Consider the following 22532-nt stretch of genomic DNA (forward strand, 5'->3'; position numbering starts at 1 on the left):
GAGATCCATTATCCTTCAAGCTCTCAGAAAAATTTTATTTTTCTACAACCCAATCTATTGCCACCTTAGCTAAGGAGGATAAATTATGAAGATGAATATCAGTTATACCCAACCCTCCTTCTACATATGGTTGTTGGAGTTTCTTCAGGCTTATACATATTTTTTACCACACCAGAGAAACAAGTTAAATTATTTTTTATGTCTTTTTTGGGGATCAGTATTGGTAACATATTCATGGGGTGCAATCATTTAGGAAAGATCATTATTTTAATGAGGTGAGCTTTTCCCGTCAAAGCAATGAGTAGTTGTCCCCATCTTTTAAATTCTTGTTCTATGGATATAATAATTTGATACAAATTTAAATTATACCATTTGTTAGGTTTACTCCATACATTAATACCTAGATATGTTAAACATTTGTTGACTTCTATAAATGAATATTCTATACAGGCACAATTCTGATTCTAATTTAGCCATAGGATTTCTGATTTACTATTGTTTATTTTGAACCCTGAAGTTTGTCCTGTACAAACAAAAACATTTTGTCTGCATAAAGTGAGGGTTGATAGCTATTCTCATTTAAATTGATACCTGGGAAAATACCCTGTAATTGAATTGCCACTGGTTCTAACACTAAATAAATAAGAGTGGTGATAGTGGACATCCCTGTCTAGTTCCTCTCCCTTGATTAAACCCCTACACTGTCTCTCCATTGATTGCCAGGAATGCAGATGGCTTAAAGTAAATACTTCCTTTAAACTCATGAAAAGGACCCTGAATATTATATTTTCTAAACATGTCAGTAAATATCGCCATTCTGCACTATCAAAGGCCTTCTTTGCTTTACGTATATTCTTAGCAGAGGCCCTTCCTTGCCTGGACAAAACCTGTTTGATCATTGTGGATCAGAGTTGGAAGATACACTTTTAATCTATTGGCCAGTTATACAGTTCTGTCAACAATAGTTTTAACAACTTCTTCCAACAATATTAAGCTGTTTAAGGTCTCCTGTTGTAATTTTAGGGATTTCAATGGATGATAGAAAAGCATCATAGAAAAGCAGAAATAGGAAAGCAAAAATAAAAGAAAAAACTTTTATTGATAATCCATTAAAAACCACATCAACGTTAAAAAAAGACAAAAACACAGTCTGACCGGTTTTGGCCTGTCGACCGTACTCATTAACCTGTGTGTTACAAAGGAAGTGTCTCCTTTAAAAAGGCTAAAGTGTATCCTGATTGGCTGAAAACAAAAAACAAACAAACATTCATTTGTAACACACAGGTTTATGAGTATGGTCAACGGACCGAAACCGGTTATACTGTGTTTTTGTCTTTTTTAACATTGATGTGGTTTTTAATGGAAAATGTTTTTCTTTTAGTTTTGCTTTCCTAGTTCTGCTTTTCTATATTTATGTGGAGCACAGGGACTCCTCTATTTGGAAAGCATTTTTTTGTACTAGAGGCTTTTTTGTTATTTCTTGGATTACCTGCGGGCTAGCAGTGCTGGAACTTTTCTCACTCTCACTTCCTTGTGAGCCTCCTTTGATCACGTCATCTTTGCCTCAGCGGATGTTGAGTAGGATGCCAGGTTGAAGCTGTTGGATGCCGGGGAATGGACACAAGCTACTTTGCAGGTAGTAAGGAGCTTGATGGTCGAAGAATTTCACTGGTGGGGCACGATACACTGGCAGTACATGAACAAAGATGTTGGAGGTATGTGAACTTTTCTACAGCTATGCGGATAAGTGTTTACCAGCTCCTATATCTCTTTGCTGTGGGGCTGACATCTATACATGCTGTTTTGTGACAAGTTACAGTTTTGGTTTTCGTGCGTTGCTATTGGGGTGAGTGCGGTATATCCATGGTCCCCATACGCATCTTATCAGCTCTTAATAAATATAGTCCTTCTTCTAATGGATCCACATTTGTTTTATATCTTAGAAAAGCATAATTTTTAACATTATTCTTATTAGTTTCTGCTGTATATAATGATGAATAATAATTTAATAAATTCTTCCACTATTTCTTTGTTATCCGATTTCAGACCTTGCTTTCTATTTATGAACGTAATTTGCTTCCTAACTTTTTTAATCTGAACCAGGGAGGCTAATAACCTACCTGAGCGGTATCTATACCATTTAGTTTGCACTTTTTATTATCTACTCTAATTGCTTGTTGGGCCAAATGTCAATTCATTTCTTTTAAGATATTAAATACTTCCGTAAATTAAGTTTTGAACGCTTGTCAATATAATTTCTATACGAAATAGCACATTTTTCACTTAGGTGGTCATATTGTTTTTGTAAAGATTTATTATAATTACTCACATATGCGATAAATCCCCTCATGACTGCCTTTTCTACTTCCTACAATATTTGAGTATCCTGCTTTTCTTCCTTGTTACTATTTAAATAACTCTCCCATTTAGTGTTTAGAAATTCTTTACATTTTTCTGACCTGTATAGAAATCTTGGAACCTAAATTTTGAATGGTTGGCCTTGTTGTCTTTTCATTAGAAGTAATAATTTAATTGGTGCATAATCCGATTGTAATATCTTCCCTATCTTTTTTTTTTTTTTTAATATTTTTATTGAGGTATATTTAAAGGCATACATTAACCATAAAAAAAAAAATTAGTTTTTGCATCATATGTCACATACAGTGAAGCTTCACTTGTATAGGAATGGTGAAATAAACATATAAGAAACGTAGGGACAACAATTTACATACCATGCAACCATTGGATATATATATAGAATATATGATATAATGTAGTATATAATGCGAGTGTTGTTTAGCAAATGGTGTTGTAAATAATAACAAGAATGACTGTTCAATGACATGTTCTCTATGATTAAGACAGTAAAAAAGGGTACATTGAAATTGTGCGAAATAATACAATTAACTCTTTTCCTGTAGAATGACATATCTCAGTAGTTATAGCAAAAAAACAAACTAAGTTGAAACCTCTTTTTTAAGCAATATAGTGTAATATTGTATAAATCTCTCACGTGTTACCTTAGGCCACTCAAGGACCTCACTGTGCTGCAATTATCTTTAAAGAGAGTATGATAAACAGTAATTTTGAATGAAAAAGCTTGAACTCAAGTTGTAGGTAATGTTGAAGATTATGAAGGTGCGGCATAGGCAAGAGAAGCCGCGTATTTAACCCTCCTAATCTAGGAGGTATATTATGGAAGGGGGGGGGAGGTTATTTATAAATATGATAGGCAGCTTATATAACAGAAGTGTTAGTCCATCCTACTCTAAACATAGAACACACACTATAAGGTAGGATTATGGAGCCCAATAAAGCTGTGGCTATAGCAATACTTTATATATTTTAAATATTTTAAACAGGTTCAAAGCAAATGTGTGAGGGTCTAGACATATATTAGGTATTGAGCGCTGAAATCCATCTGGAGATACTAGGGCCTCTACTCTACCTGTAGCCCATACATAAGTGTAGGCGAACTCGGACATCCCGGCCGCAGATATCCAAGCTCCCCAGCTCATTCTCACCTAAGAGCCACATAAAAATAGCTGCAGAACGCGTGGTAGTCAGGTGCATACAAGATAGTGGTGGATAAGCCGTTGGGCTAAAAGGGATATTATAAAACACAACTTTATGCTGAGTTGCTAGGACTACCTCTAGAGGGGATATTACTGAGTAAATAATTAGGTGGTAGCTAGATCAGAGGAGGCATCACAATGCACTATTTATGCTAGGCGGAAAAGAATGCCTCTAGATTTAATACTTATAACTCAAGCTATTTGTAGCAAACTAGCACCTTGGTAGTTAGAGAGTAATTAATATGTCTTATACTCTAGGCGCGTGGAGACTCAATATAGATTCTGGTGAAGACAGGCCTTCAAGAGAAGTGCTAAATAAGAAACATATAAGCTAGTGTTGCAACTATATCCTAAAATAGATAAACGATGCACAAAGTATTAATAACAATTGAATAAAGTTATATCAATGCTAGTATAATTATCCCTCCATATTTGTAAAGCACATTATATAGGCAGTTAGTATCAAAGCAGGAGAGACAAACAGTAGGACACTCAGCTCAACTTAACACCAGTGATAAACTATATACATATAAAAGGTGTATGTCCACAGTGTGATATATGATGCTTATACCAGAGAGAATGTGGTGAAGTCCTTCAAATCATAAGTGTAATTATTAACAGTCCAGTCCCAAGATTTATCTAACCAATACCACTCCTGGAATTGGCCTGTCTGAGAGGTGATGAGGAGAAGTAATTCATCAAGCAGTGGGAAAGTAGGTGTCCATCGCTATTCCATCTCTGTACTCCAAGTCCTCTAACGGCAAGAAGGTCCGGCATGCACCGATCCATCATCGCGTCCATTCTTTTAAGACCCCCATTAGGAGCTAACCAAAGCTGTTTCACGGGAGGATGGGTAGCTTTGCGCACCATAGGAGAAGATAGGTCACGGGGTGTTGAGAATGTCGGCTCATAAGTGTTAGGCCTCAAGTCCAGCGCTGTCTTCATCGATTTCCCAGGCTCCGTCTCAGTATTGCTGACAGGACTCACTGCAACCGGCTCGGTAAGCTTACTGGTTAAGGCGGAGTCTGTGTCTAGCGGTTCTGGCATGGAGGAGCTAAATGCTGTTTCAATGGAGTTCAAGAATCTTGCGCGATGCGCAGCTAGCAAATCAGCAAAGGCTGTAATAAAAGTGAAGGGCTCCATCTTCGCTCCCGGATGCGTAGTAATTCTGACACACTAGAGGGATATTATAATACCTTAGACTGAGATTGTTGTTCCCCGCAAGATTCTAAGAGCTGGGTTGAGGTAATTTGTGTAACACAGTGCTATGGCATCGCTACATGCCGGTAGTTCAGTGATATGCAGAAGACAAGCAGATTGATGGGGTATTGCTCTGTAACACCCGTAAAAAAAACGAAGTCCCATATGATCTACGGATCTGATGAGTTTTCTCCCACTTTTTAAGTATACTTTTATGCTGTGGTTGTATGCTTTAGGTGCTGTTGTTAGAAATCCTCATGGAGAGCTTCTCTCTTGAGCGGCCATTTCTAGCGGCGCTTGGCTCCGCCCCATATCTTCCCTATCTTAACTTCTTTTATTTGGGGTAACAATTATTTAGAGACCAGAAAATAATCAATTCTTGAGGAGGTTCTTGTGGTTTGGAGAAAAATGTGTATTCTCTTACATTAGAAGTACAGTGTCTCCAGACATCTACTAAACCAAGTGCTTCCAAAATAAATACAATTATCTTCTGGCCTGTTTTAGCTTTATTTCTTTGTCCTTTTTCTTTAAGTGTAGAGGACTATCCTGTTCTATCTACAGCATAGTTTGTTGTTAGGTTAAAGACCCCACAAATGATCAGTCTAGTGTCTAAAAACTTACTCAAAACCATAACTAGTCTATTGGATTCATTGAGACCATATACGTTACACAAGGTTAGGTAAGTAGTTCTTCCTTGATTACAACTTGCACAATAATATATCTTCCCTGAGAATCTTTTATCACCCTTTTAATCTGGTAATCTAAATTTTTATTAATTAAAATTGCAATACCTCGACTTGATTTTTTTTTATATGATGCAAATAATTCTTTTTTGACCCATTCTCTTTTCACTTTTTGATGCTCTGTATCTAATAAGTGTGCCTCTTGTAAAAATACCAGGTCAGACTTAAAAGATTTAAAAAAAAAAAAAAAGTATTTAATTTCTTTTGATGGGCGAATTAATTCCGCCCACATTCCATGATGTAATGTTAAGCATTTATATTTTGCAAACAATGAGCCAAGAGAACAAGAAACATATCTTAACCATCATTTTTGCTGAAGAGTTGGTTAGGGGGAGAGGAGAGAGGAAAAAAAGTGTGGTTCTACACACAAGTGTGTAATGTAGTCTTGAATGATTATTGTAATAAAAAGGGGGGGGGGAGTCTTAGGCATCTGTTATAGTGTAAGGGGGGGAAAGTGAGGTTCATCCTGTCCCTCATTGGCTTCATCAGAGAAGGAAGGAGAAGGTTTGAAATGTTTATAATTTTGGTATGTAATAAACAATTTGGCTTAAAAACATGACAATATTTTTTTTTTGCACAATGCATTTATTATTTTTCCAAAATATAGAAGTACATAAACATTATCTATATATCTATTTACTTTTCTGTATATATTTCTGGCAGTCTATCTAGAAACACACACATAGTCAGACACATACACACATTCATATGCACACACATACACACATACCCAAACACATATATACACACACTCACTCAAACACATATATACACACACTTAAACACATATATACACACACTCACACACATATATACACACACTCACACACATATATACACACACACACACATATATATACACACACATACACACTTATAGTCAGACACATATATACACACATTCATATGCACACACATATACACACACACAAACATACACAAACACACACATACACACACAAAAACACACACCCACCCAAACACATATATACACACACTCACACACACACACACACACACACACACATATATACAGGGAGTGCAGAATTATTAGGCAAGTTGTATTTTTGAGGATTAATTTTATTATTGAACAACAACCATGTTCTCAATGAACCCAAAAAACTCATTAATATCAAAGCTGAATAGTTTTGGAAGTAGTTTTTAGTTTGTTTTTAGTTATAGCTATTTTAGGGGGATATCTGTGTGTGCAGGTGACTATTACTGTGCATAATTATTAGGCAACTTAACAAAAAACAAATATATACCCATTTCAATTATTTATTTTTACTAGTGAAACCAATATAACATCTCAACATTCACAAATATACATTTCTGACATTCAAAAACAAAACAAAAACAAATCAGTGACCAATATAGCCACCTTTCTTTGCAAGGACACTCAAAAGCCTGCCATCCATGGATTCTGTCAGTGTTTTGATCTGTTCACCATCAACATTGCGTGCAGCAGCAACCACAGCCTCCCAGACACTGTTCAGAGAGGTGTACTGTTTTCCCTCCTTGTAAATCTCACATTTGATGATGGACCACAGGTTCTCAATGGGGTTCAGATCAGGTGAACAAGGAGGCCATGTCATTAGATTTTCTTCTTTTATACCCTTTCTTGCCAGCCACGCTATGGAGTACTTGGACGCGTGTGATGGAGCATTGTCCTGCATGAAAATCATGTTTTTCTTGAAGGATGCAGACTTCTTCCTGTACCACTGCTTGAAGAAGGTGTCTTCCAGAAACTGGCAGTAGGACTGGGAGTTGAGCTTGACTCCATCCTCAACCCGAAAAGGCCCCACAAGCTCATCTTTGATGATACCAGCCCAAACCAGTACTCCACCTCCACCTTGCTGGCGTCTGAGTCGGACTGGAGCTCTCTGCCCTTTACCAATCCAGCCACGGGCCCATCCATCTGGCCCATCAAGACTCACTCTCATTTCATCAGTCCATAAAACCTTAGAAAAATAAGTCTTGAGATATTTCTTGGCCCATTCTTGATGTTTCAGCTTGTGTGTCTTGTTCAGTGGTGGTCGTCTTTCAGCCTTTCTTACCTTGGCCATGTCTCTGAGTATTGCACACCTTGTGCTTTTGGGCACTCCAGTGATGTTGCAGCTCTGAAATATGTCCAAACTGGTGGCAAGTGGCATCTTGGCAGCTGCACGCTTGACTTTTCTCAGTTCATGGGCAGTTATTTTGCGCCTTGGTTTTTCCACACGCTTCTTGCGACCCTGTTGACTATTTTAAATGAAACGCTTGATTGTTCGATGATCACGCTTCAGAAGCTATGCAATTTTAAGAGTGCTGCATCCCTCTGCAAGATATCTCACTATTTTTTACTTTTCTGAGCCTGTCAAGTCCTTCTTTTGACCCATTTTGCCAAAGGAAAGGAAGTTGCCTAATAATTATGCACACCTCATATAGGGTGTTGAAGTCATTAGACCACACCCCTTCTCATTACAGAGATGCACATCACCTAATATGCTTAATTGGTAGTAGGCTTTCGAGCCTATACAGCTTGGAGTAAGACAACATGCATAAAGAGGATGATGTGGTCAAAATACTCATTTGCCTAATAATTCTGCACTCCCTGTATATATATATATATACACACACACACTTATAGTCACACACACACACATATTTATATGCACACACATATACACACACACAAACATAGAAACATACACACACACACACCCAAACACATATAAGCACACACAAACACATATATTCACACACACACAAACACATATATACACACACAAACACATATATTCACACACACACAAACGCAAACACATATATGCACACACACAAACACATATACACACACACACACACACACACACACAAACACATATACACACACACACACACATATATATATATATATATATATATATATATATACACACACAAACACATATATACACACACATTCATACACACGCACACATTCAGTAATAAAAAACATTAGTTCATTAACTATTTTGTAGCAAGCAGAAAAAAGTTATGGAGGAGATTACACTGTAAAAACAAATATATGTTCAGTTAATAGAGAGAATATTTTACCATGATCCTAGATTGCAACCATAAATTCCTAAATCCGTTTTTATTGTAGTGTTTAACCCTTTACATTTACATCATTTTGTCCATAGGTAATACAATGCCAGAGCAAAAAGGAATAATATTGGACATCCTCATTACTCACTAAATAGATCATTAAGAAAAGGCTACATAGACTTGTGTGGAATGCTTTAATTTGTAGCATTACAGGTACAAATCTCAATTCCGGAATTCCAAAATCCAGAATTATTCAGAAATCCAAACTTTATTTAAAAAATAAAATTATTTTAAATTACCATTACCAGAAATTAAAAAAGTAAAAAGGTGCTATGTGCCTGATATATGTTTATCCCATTTTGCAAGGGTTAAAGGGACAGCAAATACCTTGATTATAACCTTTATTTATAGCAAATGAACATACTATTTGCTGAAGTTCAACAGCCAAACTATACCCAACATTTGCCTTATTTGGAGGAGCCACAAGCTACCCTCAGCCATAATGTTAGTATAAAATGCATTGTTTTGCTGGTTTTACCAGCTAAAGCCAATTGGTGAAAGAAATGTAGCACGATTAGCCTTGAAAAGTTAGCAGTGTGGATTTCAAGTTCTGAGAATTAGAAAATCCTCAATATTCAGAGCTAAATTACATGAAAAGGGGCAAAATAAAAAACTATTGGCTAGATATAGAGTTTTGTCGGTAACGACCCGCGTAGCTAACGCTGGCTTTTTTCTGGCCGCTCCTTTAAAATAACTCTGGTATTGAGAGTCCATATAATGTCAGCGTTAGGCTCCAAAAAAGGAGCGTAGAGCATATTTAACGCAGCTTCAACTCTCGATACCAGAGTTGCTTACGGACGCGGCCAGCCTCAAAAACGTGCTCGTGCACGATTCCCCCATAGGAAACAATGGGGCTGTTTGAGCTGAAAAAAAACCTAACACCTGCAAAAAAGCCGCGTTCAGATCCTAACGCAGCCCCATTGTTTGCTATGGGGAAACACTTCCTTCGTCTGCACCTAACACTCTAACATGTACCCCGAGTCTAAACACCCCTAACCTTACACTTATTAACCCCTATTCTGCCGCCCCCGCTATCGCTGACCCCTGTATATTATTTTTAACCCCTAATCTGCCGCTCCGTAAACCGCCGCTACTTACATTATCCCTATGTACCCCTAATCTGCTGCCCCTAACACCGCCGACCCCTATATTATATTTATTAACCCCTAATCTGCCCCCCACAACGTCGCCTCCACCTGCCTACACTTATTAACCCCTAATCTGCCGAGCGGACCGCACCGCTATTATTATAAAGTTATTAACCCCTAATCCGCCTCACTAACCCTATAATAAATAGTATTAACCCCTAATCTGCCCTCCCTAACATCGCCGACACCTAACTTCAATTATTAACCCCTAATCTGCCGACCGGAGCTCACCGCTATTCTAATAAATGTATTAACCCCTAAAGCTAAGTCTAACCCTAACACTAACACCCCCCTAAGTTAAATATAATTTAAATCTAACGAAATTAATTAACTCTTCTTAAATAAATTATTCCTATTTAAAGCTAAATACTTACCTGTAAAATAAATCCTAATATAGCTACAATATAAATTAAAATTATATTATAGCTATTTTAGGATTAATATTTATTTTACAGGTAACTTTGTATTTATTTTAACCAGGTACAATAGCTATTACATAGTTAAGAACTATTTAATAGTTACCTAGTTAAAATAATAACAAAATTACCTGTAAAATAAATCCTAACCTAAGTTATAATTAAACCTAACACTACACTATCATTAAATTAATTAAATACAATATCTACAATTATCTACAATTAAACCTAACACTACACTATCAATACATTAATTAAATACAATATCTACAAATAACTACAATGAAATAAACTAACTAAAGTACAAAAAATAAAAAAGAACTAAGTTACAAAAAATAAAAAAATATTTACAAACATAAGAAAAATCTTACAACAATTTTAAACTAATTACACCTACTCTAAGCCCCCTAATAAAATAACAAAGCCCCCCAAAATAAAAAAATGCCCTACCCTATTCTAAATTACTAAAGTTCAAAGCTCTTTTACCTTACCAGCCCTTAACAGGGCCCTTTGCGGGGCATGCCCCAAGAAGTTCAGCTCTTTTGCCTGTAAAAAAAAACATACAATACCCCCCCCAACATTACAACCCACCACCCACATACCCCTAATCTAACCCAAAGCCCCCTTAAATAAACCTAACACTAAGCCCCTGAAGATCATCCTACCTTGTCTTCACCATACCAGGTTCACCGATCGGTCCTGGCTCCAAAATCTTCATCCAACCCAAGCGGGGGCTGGCGATCCATCATCCGGTGGCTGAAGAGGTCCAGAAGAGGCTCCAAAGTCTTCATCCTATCCGGGAAGAAGAGTAGATCCGGACCGGCAACCATCATCTTCCAAGCGGCATCTTCTATCTTCATCCGATGAGGACCGGCTCCATCCTGAAGACCTCCACCGCGGACCCATCTTCATCCGGCGACGTCCAACTGAAGAATGACGGTTCCTTTAAGGGACCTCGAATTCCGATTGGCTAATAGGATTCTATCAGCCAATCGGAATTAAGGTAGGAATATTCTGATTGGCTGATGGAATCAAGTTCAATCCGATTGGCTGATCCAATCAGCCAATCAGATTGAGCTCGCATTCTATTGGCTGATCGGAGCTCTTTTTTATTTTTTGTACTTTAGTTAGTTTATTTCATTGTAGTTATTTGTAGATATTGTATTTAATTAATGTATTGATAGTGTAGTGTTAGGTTTAATTGTAGATAATTGTATATATTGTATTTAATTAATTTAATGATAGTGTAGTGTTAGGTTTAATTATAACTTAGGTTAGGATTTATTTTACAGGTAATTTTGTTATTATTTTAACTAGGTAACTATTAAATAGTTCTTAACTATGTAATAGCTATTGTACCTGGTTAAAATAAATACAAAGTTACCTGTAAAATAAATATTAATCCTAAAATAGCTATAGTATAATTTTAATTTATATTGTAGCTATATTAGGATTTATTTTACAGGTAAGTATTTAGCTTTAAATAGGAATAATTTATTTAAGAAGAGTTAATTAATTTCGTTAGATTTAAATTATATTTAACTTATGGGGGTGTTAGTGTTAGGGTTAGACTTAGCTTTAGGGGTTAATACATTTATTAGAATAGCGGTGAGCTCCGGTCAGCAGATTAGGGGTTAATAATTGAAGTTAGGTGTCGGCGATGTTAGGGAGGGCAGATTAGGGGTTAATACTATTTATTATAGGGTTAGTGAGGCGGATTAGGGGTTAATAACTTTATAATAATAGCGGTGCGGTCCGCTCGGCAGATTAGGGGTTAATAAGTGTATCAATAAATCATCAAAAAGAAGAGACAGTGTTCAGAATCAAATAATCCCCTGGTGCTTAAAAACGTATATCAAAGCACCCAGTCGTTGGGAAGTTCTCGGTCCCAATTAAATGTGTATTTGTAAAGAACCAAAAAAAGTCAATATGAAAAGTCACTAGGGTAGGAACAGAGTCCGTTGTGCCTTATGGACAAGGTATGAAATGAAATGAAAGTAAAGTTCCACAGTTTCCAGGTGTCTCAAAAGCCTAATAGTCACGGGTGGCAGTGTTAAATCACAGTATTGCGTCTTCGATCAATTCTTACCCTCCAATCCGATGGTGGGGTGCCTGGGAACACTCCTGTACTTCTCCTCGAGTGGGCGACGAACCCTTTCGGGGGGGTGCAGTCTGTGTTTCCCTTCTCGGCGTATCAGTGGATCCGACGCAAGGACGTTTCCTCAGTACCTGACCCGTGACGTTGCAAGGCTGGACCAAGTGGTGTTTCCTGGAGGGGGGAAGCAATCCGTAAAGGCAAGTAATAACGGCTCTGTAGCCCGGAGGTGGCTTGTGCTGGTATATGGTGCTTAAAGCGGTAAACCCAGCCGCTTGGAAACATAAAGTCAAGAAAAAGAAATAGCACCAATAAGTCGTAGCATCTGTTATGGTAAGAAAATTTTATTGTACAATCCAATGTTAGAGTACAAACAGGGTCACAGTGGAGAACGCCTGACGCGTTTCGCGCATGCGTAGATGCGCTTCTTCGGAGGAGAAGAAGAAGCGCATCTACGCATGCGCGAAACGCGTCAGGCGTTCTCCACTGTGACCCTGTTTGTACTCTAACATTGGATTGTACAATAAAATTTTCTTACCATAACAGATGCTACGACTTATTGGTGCTATTTCTTTTTCTTGACTTTATGTTAATAAGTGTAGGCAGGTGGAGGCGACGTTGAGGGGGGCAGATTAGGGGTTAATAAATATAATATAGGGGTCGGCGGTGTTAGGGGCAGCAGATTAGGGGTACATAAGGATAACTTAAGTAGCGGCGCTTTGCGGTCGGCAGATTAGGGGTTAATTATTGTAGGTAGCTGGCGGGGCGTTGTGGGGGGCAGGTTAGGGGTTAATAAATATAATATAGGGGTCGGCGGTGTTAGGGGCAGCAGATTAGGGGTACATAAGGATAACGTAGGTGGCGGTCGGCAGATTAGGGGTTAAAAAAATTTAATCGAGTGGCGGCGATGTGGGGGGACCTTGGTTTAGGGGTACATAGGTAGTTTATGGGTGTTAGTGTACTTTAGAGTACAGTAGTTAAGAGCTTTATGAACCGGCGTTAGCCCAGAAAGCTCTTAACTACTGACTTTTTTCTGCGGCTGGAGTTTTGTCGTTAGAATTCTAACGCTCACTTCAGACACGACTCTAAATACCGGAGTTAGAAAAATCCCATTGAAAAGATAGGATACGCAATTGACGTAAGGGGATATGCGGTATGGAAAAGTCGCGGCTGAAAAGTGAGCGTTAGACCCTTTTTTGAGTGACTCCAAATACCGGAGGTAGCCTAAAACCAGCGTTAGGAGCCTCTAACGCTGGTTTTCACGGCTACCGCCAAACTCCAAATCTAGGCCTATTAAAGTTGTTTAATTATGCTTTGCTGAACATTTTATATAAAACTCTCAAGGTGTTTACTGATCCTTTAAACACACAGGTCCTCATTACAGTCAGTCAGAATGGCCATGCAAAGTGTATCTTGTGGCTTTTTGTTGTTTAAAATCCCTTTTTAAATTGTTTGAAAATGACTGTAATTGTTTACAAGTGTAAAATATTCCCATCGGTTTTGTTATCAAAAATGAGTATTGCTGGATACAACAGAAGTTATCTCAGAGACATTGCAGAGTACATGAAGAAGGTCTGCATGTGTCACCACACTACCACCAAGCATGTGTAATTAGTAAAGGCTCTATTAACCTTGTGAAATATCTTGTCCCTTGCTGTTGTGTCTTACTTTTGCAAAGTTGTTCTATTCCTTTCCTTTGTGTGTTGCACAAATAAATCTGGTGCCGAGAATCAGCCAAATGCTGCTGCCTGCGGACATATTTGCCATTTTCTTTGTAAATTAATGTTAAAAAACAACTTTCTGCCCATACATAGTCGCAAGATGGATACGGCTCCACTAATATAATGTAGGACAATTTGCAGATTTGACAAGGGGTGGGCACAAATCTCAACAATTTTCAAGTTGTGATCTTACAAAACCTTAAAGAAACTGAACAGGACCCAGCCAATTACCTGCCATTTTACCTGCCAAGGCTTGAAGCTTTTTTGGGGGATCAACACATAGTTATCTAGCAATCTCACTGCAAATGGGAAAAACTGTTATGAATTAGAGCATGTCATTTTTGCATTAAAGGGACAGTCTAATCAAAATTAAACTTTCACGATTCAGATAGGCATGTAATTTTAACCCTGAATATCCGATCGGATACAATCGGGTTGATTGACACCCCCTGCTAGCGGCCGATTGGCAGAAAATGTGCATGGGGCAGCATTGCACAAGCATTTCACTAGAATCTTAATAAATTGTCCCCTTAGCTTCAAATTTGCTTTGTTTTCTTGGTATTCTTAGTTAAAAGTTAAACCTAGGTAGGCTCATATGCTAATTTTAAGCCCTTGAAGGCCACCTCTTATCTCAATGCATTTTACAGTTTTTCCCAGCTAGAGGGCGTTAGTTCATGTGCGCCCGTGAAGTTACCTATGAGTCAGCAGTGGTTGGCTAAAAGGCAATTCTGTCAAAAGAACTGAAATAAGGGGCAGACTGCAGAGGTTTAAATACAAGGCAATTACTGAGGTAAAAAGTATATTAATATAACCATGTTGGTTATGCAAAACTGGGGAATGGTAATAAAGGGATTATCTATCTTTTTAAACAATAAAAATTCTGGAGTAGATTGTGCCTTTAAAATGTTGATGTACTTTTATATTTCTGATTAAATTGCTTTCTCTACAGTCTTTGCTGTACAGTGTCAAGCAATAACATTTAAGGTACACACAGGTACATCGTTTGTTTTGAATGAGGTACAAGAAAGGAATTCATCGGTACAGTTACATATATCACAACAGAAAGGGTTTACAGATGTTTTGTGGGCGTTAGAGATGGGAGGGATAAAGAAGCAGACTTGTAATGTGGAATCGGCATGTCACAGGCAGGGCATGTTGTGGGGCAAAGCCGGGGAAGTCCATGAAAAATTAGGACATTTGCACTGGCTGGATCGGCTTTGGAGTGAAAGTGGCAGATTTCCCAAACAGTAACAATCCCAAATGATCCGCGGAGGCTGGAGATCGGCATTTACAGCACCTCAATACTGATTCTGATTTTATCTCTTTAAAGGGATAGTAAAGTCCAAATTAAACTTTCATTATTCAGATAGGGCATGTAATTTTAAACAACTTTCTAATTTACATTTATCATCAAATTTGCTTTGTTTTCTTGGTATACTTAGTTGAAAACTAAACCTAGGTAGACTCATATGCTAATTTCTAAGTCCTTGAACCCCGCCTCTTATATGAATGCATTTGACAGTTTTTCACAGCTAGAGGGCGTTAGTTCGTGTGTTTCATACAAATAACATTTTGCTCATTCACGTGGAGTTATTTAAGAGTCAGCACAAATTGCCTGAAATGCCAGTCTGTCATAAACTCAGCAAATTCCCAAACAGGGAAGTACAATTTTCAGAAATGATAATCAATTGCAAGATCGGACTGATAAATTAGAAGTTACACAACAGGTTTGCTTTTTTTAAAAATATTTGTATAGTTAGATTTCATAACATAATGAGTTTAGTGGACGAGGAGCATCACCCAAAAAAGCAAACAATAATCTACTTACACTGGCAAAATTCTGGTTCCACTTTCTATTTTGAGTTATGACTATTTTTTCACTTCTGCTTTCAAAACATTAATATTCTTTCACTATTTCAAAGTCTGTATTTTTTTTGAACTAACACTTCTAGAATTCTGGTTTGTTTTTAATAGCACATTAAACTTTAATGATCTCTTGGTGTCCTTTGTTTAAGAACATACATAGGTAGGCTCAGAGCATAGCTGGTAATTGGTGGCTATACACATATGTCTCTTGTGATTGGCTCACCAGATGTGTTGGGTTTTATCACCCTTTAACTATTTAGACGTAATATCAGTTGTAAGTTAATTACATGTCATTAACTAAGACTATACCAATCTGCAAGTTTACAATTGTGGCAGCCACCAGCAACAACATATCATTTTGGCTGATTATTTTAGGTATTCACATGTTTAGCCAATCCGAATGTAGGAAACACAGAAATTTTAGGATTATCACAGACATATGATGTGTGGCCCATATGCAAACATAAGAATAATAAGAATATTAGAGAAACTTGGAATATACTTCACAGTTTAAATTTAAGTACAGACCAGCAGACGAAAATTAACAAATTTAAACGTTTGTTTTTCAGAATGTATACAATTTTCAGCACAGCAAATATGTATAGTTTTTCTTTTTAACGTCTTCCTTATCCAAATTTGCTGTAATTGTATTTCACAGTTTCTGCAGGGAAGATTGCACTATATTATGGGTTAGATTACAAGTGGAGCTCTAATTTATCGATCAGATCAGATCTCTGGTTAATTTTCTAAAAGTGCCCCAAATGCACCCTTAATAGAGGGTCTTTTATTTTTTTATGAAAAAAATAAATGTAGCATTTTTTTTATATAAAAACTTCTGCACTAGTAGGTTTTTTGGGATTAAAAGTGACGGGTGCTAGAAAAAAAAACGGCACTGAAAAGTGCCTTTACATTGTGGGCTATGGGAACTCTGTGTTCCTGCTGTAAATATATATGTATTTGCTTATATACATATATATGTAAAATTGCTGACCATCGCCGCACCACTTACACCCTTTACTACACTTAGGTTCTGTGCTGTGTAAGATGGCATCAGAATGAGGTCGTGTTCGCATTGCACCTAACTCGTAATGCCAGCACACATTTGCATGCGCTGGTATCACTCTGTTGAGCGCAAATATTGCTTTAGCATAAGCGATATTTTGCACTCAACTCGTAATCTGGCCCTCTGTTAGTAGTTAACAAAATATATTTGAAATGTTTGAGCCACCCTTGATACTGAAGAGTCAGCCATATAACACTAAGGGGCGCTGAATGGTTTTGCATAGGGATTATGTAGAAGACTATACAACATTTGGAGCTGTTACTCCTTGGATTCGCTAAGCCCTGTATTATACACATAAATTATATTTAGTAAAGAAAAAAATACTTACATTGAGTTATTTTGTATGTTTGTTTTTTAGAACATGATGATAATGCTACTTTTTAACTAATGTATAAAGTTAAAGTGATAGTAAATCCTAGCATTTGTGAAATGCTAGGATTTACCCGTGCAACAAATAAAGGGGACTTTCAGTCATGAAGTATTAAATACTTCATGCTGAAAGTTCCATTATTTGTCTGTAGCATTTGTGGCGCTGAGCGCCTCAAGCTGCCGCAGCAAAACGCTATTTTTTTCTATGAGGTAATGTTTCCACCTCTTAGCCAATAGCCATGCGGGCCAGCTGGCACCATGCCGGATAGCAAGTACGCTATTGGCTAAGATTAACTCATTGTAAAATAGCTGCTGTGGGCTGCCTGAGGTGCTCAGAGACAAATAAAGGAACTTACAGCATGAGGTATTTTATACTTCATGACTGAAAGTCTCCTTTATTTCTTGCACTGGTAAATCCCAGCGTTTCAAAAAAGCTAGGATTTATCATCAGTTTAATATATTATCCCATTTTCTACATTTTATGTTTTGTTTTATTCTCTCTGTGCCCTGCATTCTATTTGCGGTTTCATTCAGCATTAGTGTTTCTACATTTGCAAATGTAGAAGTCGCCATATAGGTGCATGGGACCCCACAGCATATGTGTGTATGCTGCTGAAAAATAGTAATAACTTACTAGATGCAGTTTTGCTCATTGAAGTATATTGCAAAACTGCTTCTATTTCAATGGCTCTGCACCCATGCACGTTTCAGTTTTGACCTTTCTATCCCTTTAAGCAGTGTGCAACATTTTTAAAATCTTCTTTTGCGTTTTATTTCTCTATGGAGTGTGGTATGAACACAATATTTACACAAATGCAAGATGTGTTTAAAGGGATATGATACCATTTAAAAAAAAAGTTTCAATTTACTTACATGATCAAATTTGATTTCTAGAGCACTACAGGGCATGAAATAGTTCTACCATCTATTCCTCTTGCAAACAGGAAACATTCTTGATACCAAGAGAATTAAGAAAAAATAAAAAAAATTAAAGTAAATTAGGAAGTTGTATTCTCTATGTATCATGAAAAAAACTTTTTGGGTTTCATATCCCTTTAATGTCCATTCAATGTATTGTCCTTATTAGATCCTCAGCTGTTTTCCTTTGCTAAATTAACTGAATATAGATCATTATTTCTAAGTCTGTGTAATATGGACAATCTCTTTCAATTGTAATCACAAGACTATAAAATAATATAGAAATTTCGGAATATTCTCTCGCTGTAAATTAAAATACATTAACGTTCTGTAGCTGATAAATTTATTTTACAAATGTAGAACACAGATCTAGAAATCCTACAAGTTCATGAAAACTAGAAGTATTTAGACGTTTCAGCAGCGAGCCTTGTTTTCCTTTGTACCTGCTATGCAATATTTGCAGTATTTATTACTCTCTATGTCTAGGTAATGATTATCCTCATCTTGTTTAAAAGTTAATTACTAAACATAAAATATATTAATGAGCCATAAATTAGATAAAACAACAGGGAAAAAAGAATAAAAAAATGTTCACATACATGTGCTTGTTTGTAAATAAAAAATATTCTGAACATGGAAGAGGTATGTAATACAATAAACTGTAAAACATCACTTATTATTCAGGTTTATAGGTGTTCAGGAAGTTACACGATTATTAATGACTAACAACAAAGCTGGATTTGCTTTCATGGTTTATAACAGGTGCAAAACAACTTTTTTAATTGTACAAGATTGCTTGATTATTGAAGAGTCCTGCCACCTGCTGGTTAGTTGTGTGTAAAGCACAGCTGTTTGTATGGCTAAGGCAATACATAATAAAGGTTTTAGCAAACGCGATTAATTAAACATCAACAGGGAAATGCCCCAGGTTTACTATAATTCTGTTCTAAATAAATGTCCTTATCTTTGATTTCTCAAGCTGTGCACTGAGAGGAAACTCTTTTAACTGATAAGTTGCCAGAAAGTTCTGCAATACCCTCTTTGCAACTATTTAGTACAGGAATTGTTTTGTTTTTTTAAATAATTTTGTAATGCCACTTTTAAATACAGTAATATTTAAATCTCTCATATAATATGTTATTTATTGGCAGATTTTCACTAACAGGGTAAAAAAAATCCCCCAAATTATTTTTCTTTAAAGGAAATTGTATTAAAAAATAGTACTATATAATTTATACTGCAAACTGTTAAAGGGACATAAAACAATATTTTGTTGTTTATGATTAGGATAGAACATAACAATTTTAAATAACTTTCCAATTTACTTCTTTTGTCAAATTGTCTTTATTTTCTTGTTATCCTTTGTTGAAAAGCTGGGATGTAAGCTCAGGGGTGTGCACGTGTCTGCAGCACTATATGACAGCAGTTTTGCAGCAATGTTATTCATTAGCAATAGCACTAGATGACAGAGCTATTTCTTGTCATGTAGTGCCTCGGGTATGTGCACGCTACCTATTTAGATATCTCTTCAACAAGTAAATTTGAAAGTTGTTTAAAATCACACTCTCTATCTGAATCATCAAAGAAAAAATGAATTGTTATTTTACAAACACAATTTCATAAACTTTTAATAAACATATTTCTTACAAATAATTATATTAGGATTATTCTAATTATGTTTGGTTTTTAACCTTACATTTTTTTAATGTTTTCACTTTTCTTTGCTTTTTAGAGCACTTTTGATTTTACTCTGTTCCACTATTTTTTTTATTATGTGTTTTTGTAAAATGTTTATTTAAAATGTATGTTTATTTGCTGCACAAAAGGCTTCTTGGTTTTATGCCTGTGGAATGTGTTGCTCTCTCTACCAAAAAAAGCTGTTGGAAGTTTTCATTTCAGCCAGTGAGAGATGGTGCATACGTGAATGTCTTGTTAATGAAAAAATTTGTTTAAAGGGACACTGAACCCAATTTTTTCTTTTATGATTCAGATAAAGCATTCAATTTTAAGCAACTTTCTAATCTACTCCTATTATCACATTTTCTTAATTCTCTTGCTATCTTTATATGAAAGCAAGAATGTACAAGCCAGCCCATTTTTGGTTCACATCACAACCTGTGTAAACAAGTGCTGTCCAGGGCCTGAACAAAAAAATGGCTGGCTCCTTAGCTTAGATGCCTTCTTTTTCAAATAAAGATAGCAAGAGAACGAGGAAAAATTGATGCTATGAGTAAATTTGAAGGTTGCTTAGATTTGCATGCTCTATCTGAATCATGAAAGAAAGAATTTGGGTTTAGTATCCCTTTAAACAGCTTCATAACATATGTTCATGCAAAACAATATTTTAACATGTTAAGCAAGATAGACTTTTTAATAAATAAATAAATAAGCATATTTGATATGTTATCCAAATTTAAAAAAAACAATATGTGCTATTAAATGTGCCTAATCTGCTTGTACAAAATAAATTATTTTATATTTTTTTCCAGGCAATTCTGATTTGGCATGGAGGTACAGAAGTCATGGCTCAATCTGGTAAGCATCTCCATTAGCCTTCTAAGGAACTTTATAATGAACTTCCTAGAACAGACCACTGAAAGACGCTATTGTCAGACCAGTGAATCTGGATTATATTTTTCTCTCTTTGGTTATCTTTAAGTTTTACATTGTAAGCATGGTAACAGTAAATTGTTTATGTTGCTCTATATGGCTTCAAAGTGATAGTGATTGATATTTAGAGTAACTGTTTTTCTGAGCTTGTTAAGATAGAGAATAAGGAAGAATTCCTGGGCTTTTATTTTTTTCATTTTGGAAATTGTAGTATAAAATGGGGCATTGTAGAGCCAACATTACATGCTGTTATTACTTACAGAATGTCATTTTAGCACTATTGACCCTACAAGTCTATCGGCTAGATTTAGAGTTTGGCATTAGCCGTCAAAACCAGCGTTAGAGGCTCCTAACGCTGGTTTTGGGCTACCGCTGGTATTTAGAGTCGTGTAGGTAAGGGTCTAACGCTCACTTTCCAGCCGTGACTTTTCCATACCGCAGATCCCCCTACGCCATTTGCGTATCCTATCTTTTCAATGGGATCTTTCTAACGCTGGTATTTAGAGTCGTGGCTGAAGTGAGCGTTAGAAATCTAACGACAAAACTCCAGCCGCAGAAAAAAGTCAGTAGTTAGGAGCTTTCTGGGCTAACGCCGGTTCATAAAGCTCTTAACTACTGTGCTCTAAAGTACACTAACACCCATAAACTACCTATGTACCCCTAAACCAAGGCCCCCCCCACATCGCCGCCACTCTATTAAAATTTTTTAACCCCTAATCTGCCGACCGCACACCGCCGCCACTTACATTATCCCTATGTACCCCTAATCTGCTGCCCCTAACACCGTCGACCCCTATATTATATTTATTAACCCCTAATCTGCCGCCCCCAACGTCGCCTCCACCTACCTACAATTATTAACCCCTAATCTGCCGACCGGACCTCGCCGCCACTATAATAAATGTATTAACCCCTAATCCGACTCACTCCCGCCTCAATAACCCTATAATAAATAGTATTAACCCCTAATCTGCCCTCCCTAACATCGCCGACACCTAACTTCAAGTATTAACCCCTAATCTGCCGACCGGACCTCACCGCTACTCTAATAAATTTATTAACCCCTAAAGCTAAGTCTAACCCTAACACCCCCCTAAGTTAAATATAATTTAAATCTAACGAAATAAATTAACTCTTATTAAATAAATTATTCCTATTTAAAGCTAAATACTTACCTGTAAAATAAACCCTAATATAGCTACAATATAAATTATAATTATATTGTAGCTATTTTAGGGTTTATATTTATTTTACAGGCAACTTTGTATTTATTTTAACCAGGTACAATAGCTATTAAATAGTTAATAAATATTTAAAAGCTACCTAGTTAAAATAATTACAAAATTACCTGTAATATAAATCCTAACCTAAGTTACAATTAAACCTAACACTACACTATCAATAAATTAATTAAATAAAATACCTACAATTATCTACAATTAAACCTAACACTACACTATCAATAAATAAATTAAATAAAATACCTACAAATAAATACAATTAAATAAACTAACTAAAGTACAAAAAATAAAAAAAGCTAAGTTACAAAAAATAAAAAAATTAATTACAAACATAATAAAAATATTACAACAATTTTAAGCTAATTACACCTACTCTATTTAACAAAGCCCCCCAAAATAAAAAAATGCCCTACCCTATTCTAAAATTAAAATAGAAAA

The 22532-nt window shown here is 36.3% G+C and overlaps 1 protein-coding gene across 1 annotated transcript in view; it reads left to right on the forward strand.

Annotated features, from left to right (window-relative positions):
* Window positions 1-22532, forward strand: part of PTPRH (protein tyrosine phosphatase receptor type H) — a 317187-nt gene that overhangs the window by 123916 nt on the left and 170739 nt on the right. The window contains exon 2 of the mRNA XM_053690705.1: window positions 20733-20778. Within this exon, the coding sequence (XP_053546680.1) occupies window positions 20733-20778 (46 nt within the window). The remainder of the gene's footprint in view (window positions 1-20732; window positions 20779-22532) is intronic.

This window comes from Bombina bombina, chromosome 8 (assembly GCF_027579735.1).
Source record: "Bombina bombina isolate aBomBom1 chromosome 8, aBomBom1.pri, whole genome shotgun sequence".
NCBI classification, from domain to species: domain Eukaryota; kingdom Metazoa; phylum Chordata; class Amphibia; order Anura; family Bombinatoridae; genus Bombina; species Bombina bombina.